This window comes from Pinus tabuliformis, chromosome 2_2 (genome assembly GCF_031772625.1).
Source record: "Pinus tabuliformis cultivar Carrire ecotype Pingquan chromosome 2_2, CPIR1, whole genome shotgun sequence".
Taxonomy (NCBI): Eukaryota; Viridiplantae; Streptophyta; class Pinopsida; order Pinales; family Pinaceae; genus Pinus; species Pinus tabuliformis.
The window spans coordinates 255830836-255839515 of NC_142300.1; the positions used below are offsets into that span (position 1 = coordinate 255830836).

The window sequence follows — 8680 nt, forward strand, 5'->3', positions numbered from 1 at the left end:
ATAGAAATGGCAGTTACTAAACAACTCATAATAAAACCTTAACTAATCACCTTACAAATAAGTAATTAAATAATAATAAAAAAACAAAAATTAAATTCATAATGTTAAACTATGAATAAGTGCCATAAATTTTTGATAAAAACAAACCAATACCAAATCAAAAGCAAAACTAAATACTTTATACCACTGCTGTACTCTAAGTGTAATAATAGAAGTATTCTCTATTAATAATAAAATTATTTTTACTTACTCTAATAATAAAGATAATAAATTTATTTTTACTTACTCTAATAATAATAATAATAAAATTATTTTCTAAAAATAATAAAATTATTTTTACCTTTTCTTTAAAAAAACACTTCAATATATATTTTTTTTTATATTTGACCACGGAATTACTCAGTGACGTACAGTCAAATTTCTCAAATTCCATCCCCACCTGAGTCATAAACGATTAGACAATTAAATAAATAGCATCTATCTGCTATCAAACAGACGGTCAAAGCAATGGTAGCGTTTTGTGCCGTGCGAAATCCGTCCATCTATTCCTCTTTTCAGTCGCAGGTGACACGTCACTCGACAACAAAATCAATGGAGACCTCGAAAGACATCACAAAAGGACCTGCTGCCATACATACGTAACCTAATTTGATCCACATACCCAAGCACTCCGCCCATAATGGCACAGCGATGTTTTCATTCTGTCCGGCACCATAATTTTCCCGTATTCTGAATCTTTTGAGATTTTTTATTTTTAACAAAACTCGGTAAAGATGTGTTAAAATAATAAACTTAAGCTACGAAATTCGGATAATAAAATATTAAAGAATTTTTTCAAACATCTTAATGGACTAATACATTCACAAATATTAAAGAATTTTTGAAAACATTTGAGTGGATTGATACATTCACAAATAGATTTTAAATAACATAAATTTACCTATCTCACAAATTATATAACGAAATTGCAAAGCATAGATTAGTTAGAATGCGCCATAATTTTCTGGTAGTATGGACAATCCTCAGTCCCACAATCAGCGTATTTGTCGAGATTAGAATCATAATCACAACAGAGATTCCTGAGCCTAAACCTAACTATATCTAACTTTGAACACAATAAATTAAACTGGTATTAATGGTTTGGTAAATGGGTTGGTAAAAGCAAATAAGTATCCGTCCATTTTTTTTAGCGCATACTATATTGCATATGATTCCGTTGTTCATCTCGAGATTTTTTATTTTTTATCAAGTAACTTCGGAATGTTTCCTCAAGTATTTATTCGTGATAAATATTGAATATTTACTTTGTGATATATATGGAAAAATATTGAAATTAACTAAATTATAATTTTAATTAAGGTTGGAGGTTTATGTGATTCATGATTTAAGTAAAGATTTTCCAGAGCTCCTAATTTGAGGTTTTATTTCTGTAAGGAAGGTATGTTGCAAACACAGTGGGTCTCTTTCAATGAACAAGGTTGAAGATTGTGGATCTAAAGTTTCTTAAAAATGTTTCGGTAATAAAACTCTGATATAAATAGGTGATCTGTTGATCCTGCTTTCCAACTTTCTTCTCATGATGTAGACCTATAATATCTATGTGAAAAATCTATGTGATTTATCCGGAAAATCTTGACTTAAAACTTTAATTAAATTATTATTAATCATAAAAAAATTAATATATAAATTAAATATATATGCATTTAATAAAAATATTAAACAATATTCTAGAAATTTATCCATTTTATTATAGAAATTTATTTTCACTTTACCATAAAAAAAATCTTGACTCTTAAATATCTTACAATACCATAGATGGACATTTTAATAGGGTAACTAACTTAATATAAATCTTTCTGAAAATTAAATCTCTATCATCCTCTTCTAAAATAAATGCTTCACTTAATTAAAAAATATTTAACTTCAATTATGGAATCAAAACCCTAATAAACCGGGAGGGTTAAACTATGCAAAATGCAGCTTTCCTCCGCAGCGATGATCAAACAGGTCCAGCAACACCAAATGTCTTTATCGACGTTTTACGTTTTATTGACGTCAATTGCTTGAGAGTGACATGGATACATTTTCCATACCCACCTGGAAACAAAAAAAAAGAGATAATCAGAGAATAAAATGGCAGATGCTAGCGTCAAAGTGGAATTCCGCTTAACTTTGTCGATGAATAAAATCCTGACTAAAGCTAACACCTGGAAAAAAAAGCAGAGGAACCCAATGCTTCGTCAAGAAAGTTTAAGGTGGCTTTAACCATGCTGAAGAGGACGACATGGCCCTTGTACGAGTCTGAGTTTAACCTTACACTCGGGTTAGTAAGAGGACCCCATTATATACAGCGACTTCAAGAAGTGGCTAGGTAGGGCGTCTGTTTTGATTCTCCGGATCGGATGTTGTGTGTACTTCTCCGAACACGTATATAATAAGACTGCCATAAATTTGACTGCCACCATGTATCTGTTCTGTCCTGCTTATGGCTGGCAGATGATCGTTGTTTTGCTTTGGTCTGAGCATATTCTTCATACAGATTGAGATGGATAAAGATCTTTGAGACTTGACAGATGGTGATTGGGAAAACGGATCAACCCCTGCCTTTCACCGTACCAATGTAGCAGGCTGTATTTGAGTCAAGGACTCCACACCTTTCCAGATATGCTTTAATTTGAATGGAGGCAAATATAATATATCTATATTATCAAGAAAGAATGAGGGCTCTCAGTGATAAACTAGGCAAGCTGTATGCAACTATTGCGCATAACAGCTGGCGATCGACTGGTATGGATAAGGAACCAAGTAAAACCCTAAATTACAGCTCCAGAGAGAATACTAAGAAAGGGAAAGGAAGAGAATGTTGCATGTGTGGCGACGTTGGGTTTCAGGAACGCTTGTTCAGATGCCACAGATGCTACAGCCGATTTCAGCATATGTGGGTAGCCGTTTCCAGCAATTTTCTAGCTCATAGCCTCTATAGTTAATTTACTCCCATGGTTTTCATATGATCCGCTATTTTTCATGTTTGCATATGTCGCCACTCTTGCAGATATTGCAGCAAGATGTACTCTGATGAGTTGCAATTTGATAGCATAAATGTATGCGACTGGTGCCTCGACTTAGAAGCAAAAGAGAAAAGCCGGAGACAGAAAAGGAAAGCCGAATCATACGAAAAGGAAGCTGGGAAGTTCAAGGAGGTGGCTACCACTGAAGCAAGCGCCATGAAGCAATCTGCATCAGCAACCATTGGAAAATCCAGGAAAGTTAATAGTAAGCCTACCCTTAAACTCCGCGTCAAATTCGTAGGGACCAAAGAGAGGCAGCCTCAATCCAGTCTCTTACAAGACTGCATGCTGTCTACTGAAAGCTGCAGAAACTTGGCCGGCATTCCTCGTCACAGCAGCCCTACAAAAGGAGGATTCTGTCGTCGGTATAAACTCCTGTCGGACGTATTATGGTGATAAAACTAGGCGTTCTCTTGTGCTCACAAACAGCGTATTTCGCGCTTGGCCATTTCTCATCAGCTTTATAAGCTTGGGCCGGAGATTAGAAGTTCATATTTCACCTCAAACTGTAGTGTTCAAAATAATGAAAATCTTTCCGTCTTTCTGGTATGTACACAAAGCTGATCAGAGGCTCTATCAAGCTTCTATTTGCTGTAAAGATTGCTTAGTTGTCTGTCAAGTATGTTTTCTACATATGTTAATAACTCCATGACATGAATAAAATTTCCTACCGTTCCAGTATATGATATCAAAGTTTCTTTTATTTATTTTCAGTTTCATTTGTAACCAAAATGCAACCTAACACGAAAGTTTTTCCGTATGAAGCATTATGAAGCATTGCTGTCTGGATCATGCAATTAACATTGGGAGGGAGTTATATCTTTATAATGTAATTAGGTAGTTCGGAGAATCTTTAGAGTGAGTACTTTTTTGAAATCTAATCAAGAAAGTAGAGAAAGCAGAGAGATTAAATAAATAAGATAATAGTTACGTAAGTAGAAAAGAATATTTAAAGGTAACTAATATACTTTCATTTTCTGTAATTGCATTTTAATCTATATGCCATATCGCTCTGTGTCATCTGCTGAAGGAGTTCTGTGAAAAAACATGGTGCTCATTTTGTCAAATATAAAAACAATTAGCTTAATAGACACATAAGGTTAAAACAATTAGCTTGATAGTCACATGGTTTACTCATTGTAATTGAATGGGTGATTGTCTTATTATGAAGTAATAAGTAAAATATAAAATTCAAAATTGAAATCTATTTGTATTATACCATCAAATAAAATGGGTCAAAATTCAAATTTTCTTTTGATCTTAATAATTCTACACTCCTCTGATTGAGCAGAAAAGTTCTTTCTACAGGTCAGTATGAAAGGGATGTGTAAGTTTGTCAGTCTGTCTGTCCCCTTTAAGATATAATTTATGAACAGAAATTAAAGAATATTGAAATTCAAACATTTATTTAATCTTATATATACTTTATCTAATATTCAAAAATATAATTTAAATAATATATTATATTTTATATGTGAAGAAATTTAATCCGTATCTACTCATGTTAGATCCATACTTTGATTTTAATAATGACAAAAACACTCCTGATATTTAAAAAGAAAAATTGATTCATGAAACTAATCATCTCTCCGAGTTTATCTGGTCATTGACTCACCCCAGAAGGAAACACATGATCGTAAGGCAGATATTATCGAATGAATCTCAACTGTTGTCACAGAAATGATGTAACTTCCGTCACACGCTGTCAGAGACGCTTTTAAGCCACCGTCTTCACAGTTACTCGGAATATGGAATGATGGAAAGTCGTCGTTCCGCGGTTGTCCACCGTTTTATAATTTAAAAAGTGCGCGCCAAGAGTCTATAAAACGCTCGAAGAGCCAATGTGAAGTATCGGGGTGCCCCACGTTGTCCCTTGGCATGATGGAAGAGACAGCGTTCCTCGGTTCCTCAGCATTTTATGGTTTAAACAATCCACACGTTAAGTATAATAAAACGGTTGAGGTACGAAAAAAGTATGTGGAACTATTCTTATAATTACTGGGTGTGTCCCACCCTCTTCATCCAGAGAACCTAACGAATTTTTTATTAAAAAAAAGAGTTCAGCTTGTGTCATCATTAATGATGCGGCTTTATAAAGTTCTATTCACTGCGTAACTTAAATTTTAAATTTGCTTTTATTAATTTTTTAATATAAATTAAGGAGATAGTTTAATTTATAGATTAAATAGTTTTTTTTACTATATTTTTTTTATTAATTTAAATTAAAATTTAATAGAAATTTTTAGAAACTTGAATTTAAGTTGTTTAATTTATAGAATTTTAGTGTTCAATAATTTTTCAAAGTGCTCAATCTATTTATACATTCAAAAGTGTATTTTAAACAACAAAAAATCACATTCTTGCTTGAAATTGTATGGCCTAATAAAAAAATGCTATTTTGTCTATAAGTTAGACTATGTCCAAATTAAGTAAATTGAACCAATCTATCTTTTATGTGTGATTAGAGTTTTATCGACATAAGTGGTTAAGAATAAATGTTTCTTTTTCATTGTGTAGGTTCAAATTCAAAATAATAGAGCATCTACACCATAATATATGGTGGGTGTTTTGTCTCACAAACAAAGAGGTATTATATACCAATTTGGTCTATAACTTAGTCATATTGACCTTACTATTAGATTATTGTACAACTTAAGTCTAATGGTTAAAAATATGTATTTCGTGTTACAAAGCCACATGTTCAAATCTATAACACGGTAGAGTATACCTATGTAGAATTTAGTAGACAAACTTAAGTCTAATGGTTAAAAATATGTGTTTCGTGTTACAAAGTCCCATGTTCAAATCTATAACAGGGTAGAGTATACCTATGTAGAATTTAGTAGACAAATCACTACATGAATTTAGGATTTTTATTCGACAAAAAAGGAAGTCTCATAAACTAATTTAGTGTCTCCTTAGCTAAAACCTTAAAACTAACTTATAATTATAATTACAGTGCATATTTTATGTATATTGAAATTTTAATTAAAATTTTAACTCATATTACAATGATCTAGAAGCTCTAATAATTAATGAGAAATTTTATCAAATTCTAATGATTAAAATAAAAAGAAATTATTAATTAATTATATTAATTTTGAGAGAAAGATTAAGTTATAAGATACTAGTATTAATATTAATGTGAAATGATCAGAAGTTCACAAAATATCCATAATATTGCCGAATATAATTAGTAGTGGTTGATGAAATCTTAACAAGCACACAATTATAAGGTTTATGCACACTTTTATTTGATGTGTATCATGTTTAAAGATTTGGTCTTATAGTATTATATGTATTAGAGACTTCATTTAGAGCAAAAGTGACGTGGTGCAAGAAAACTAACTATCATGTGATGTGATGTAACACAAGAAAGTAAGATTTGGTGTAATGTGATGCACCACATGCAAGTAAAATTTGGTGCAAGTGCAATGTCATGAATTATAGGAAAGTAAATATTAGTGTGATGCAATATATAAAGAGAGGAATAACTTCAATAAGTGCAATGTATCACCTAAGAGTAATGTTTTGTGAAGTCAACATAGATGCATAGCAATATAAAGTCATTTTAGATGTGAAAGAATGAATAATTTTTTTTTAATGAAACGCAATGTAAATATTTAGTAAGTGTAGTGTATCACAACATAGTAAAGTTTTATATTATAGGTGAAAATGTTTCATTTTGGTGATATATAATTAACAAAAAAATTATTTATTTCTAATACTATGATCTGAAATGGACATTTTAGTGGATGCAATAAAGAAAAAGATGAAAATATTTCTCTTGGAATTTTCCATTTTCACAATTGAAACATAAATAGAACAATGTAATATGTCATGAAGAAAGATTTTTTTTGGATACATGAGGTATTGTGTTGCAAGGAGATCTTTTCAAGTGTGATATGTTGCATGAAAACAAAGTTTTATGGAATGTAAAAAGGAAGTTTGCAATTTTTTTGGGAAATTTTCTAGGTGTCAAAACAATTTGCTCAAATGAAAAGGAAAATACCTAATCAAGTCTTTGAAGATCCTATTGCACTTGAAAGAAAAAAATTCATGACAGGTTGAAGCAGAAAAAATTCTAAAGTAAAGGAAAAGATGTACAAGATATCCATTAAAGTTTAGATATCCAAGGTAAAAGGAGGGGTTGTGTGCTAGCTTTTCTCCATCAGATGGTGAAGCAAAAATATAGTATCGGGGGTCCTTTCTAGGTTGACAAAATTTAGTGACACATTGAGCTAAATCGTGAACCTCTAAAAATAAGCCTTAAAACAACGATTATTTATGTTAACACATGTTACCGTTATTTCAACTATGGGTGACGATTTTCTACTATGCTTGAATATTAGTTGTTTATGGTAGACAATGTCTTACCATGTTTGACATTGATTGACTTTTAAAACCATCATTAACTATATTTGACTATATTTAACTATAATAGACTATGGCTATGTGTATAGGGTTGATCTTTGTTGATTATAGCTCATTATTGTTGAAAATAGTTTAATTTGATTCATTACAATTCTTAATGGTTAACTATGGTTGGTTGCAGATTGAGCATGATTATCCTTATTTGGTTAGCTATTGTTGACTGTAGTATGGGTTTAACTTTGGTTAACATTTTTTTGCGCTACCACTAATGAATGATGTAATGCAACATAAATATTGATGAACATTGAAATGCGACATAATTCAACCAAAATCGATGTTGCAACACAACCTTTGATGATTGTCACAATGCAATGTAAGCATTGAGGAATGCAACAATTCAATATAATTCAACTAATATGAACTTAATATTGCAATAGACCCATTGAGGAATGTTGCAATGCAACAAAATCCTTGAGAAAAGTGACATGTGACATTACCCTTAATGAACATTGCAGTGCAATTATAACACCCCAACATTTAATCTACTATTGATTTTAGGATTAATCATGTTAATGACACCTATTTGGGTATGTAAATGTAAGAGGGTTAAAAGAATCACAATTCTCGTAATTTTAATTTTAATCTAAAATTCCAAATAATATATAAAGAGATGTATCCTTAATATAGATCATGAAAACCCATGAGAGGGGGAATCCATCAAGAAAAATATGGTAGAAAACCTAAGTATGGAAATATTTTTTTCCAATGAGTTATTTGGCTAACCCTAATAATTAGAATATTCAATATTGTTAAATTTCCTAAGAAAGTTATGGGGGAGGGGTTGGTAGTTGAACTAAAACTCCCATAATTGTGGCAATAATTGGGTTGTACCCAACCATCTCATCAAAGGTGTGGTGAGAGTGCCCAACTAGACACTTCTTGGGGTCCGGCCAAAAGCTTCTAATTTGACCACAAATAGCAAGAATTTTATAGGAAATGGAATGAGGAAGAAACCAATAAGAAATAGGAAGACAAGTGGTCTTATATTATGGGTATTCATGAGGAGAGAGCAAGGGAATCTCTCGTGTAGAAGGAAAAATAGATATCCATGAATGAGTTATGTAAAGTAGGAGGTTTTATTTTACATGGAAAGGAAGAAACCCATGAAGAATTAAAAGAAATAGACACCCATGATTTTTTGTGTAAGGAATCAATTAGTAGATCCCTAATTGAATGAG

At 31.6% G+C, this 8680-nt stretch overlaps 1 protein-coding gene across 1 annotated transcript; it reads left to right on the plus strand.

Moving 5' to 3' along the window:
• The first annotated feature begins 2688 nt into the window (after positions 1–2688).
• Positions 2689–3775, plus strand: LOC149192260 (uncharacterized). Its single transcript, XM_089406350.1, has 2 exons — positions 2689–2938; positions 3053–3775. Exons 1-2 carry the CDS (start codon positions 2718–2720, stop codon positions 3462–3464), a joined length of 633 nt encoding a protein of 210 aa, XP_089262476.1. The 5' UTR covers positions 2689–2717; the 3' UTR covers positions 3465–3775.
• The last annotated feature ends 4905 nt before the right edge of the window (positions 3776–8680 follow it).

Coding starts and splice junctions, on each gene's coding strand:
- LOC149192260 (XM_089406350.1), top strand. CDS start 2,718: ATGAGGGCTCTCAGTGATAAACTAGGCAAGCTGTATGCAACTATTGCG. Junction 2,939..3,052: donor TACAGCCGATTTCAGCATAT/GTGGGTAGCCGT, acceptor CCACTCTTGCAG/ATATTGCAGCAAGATGTACT.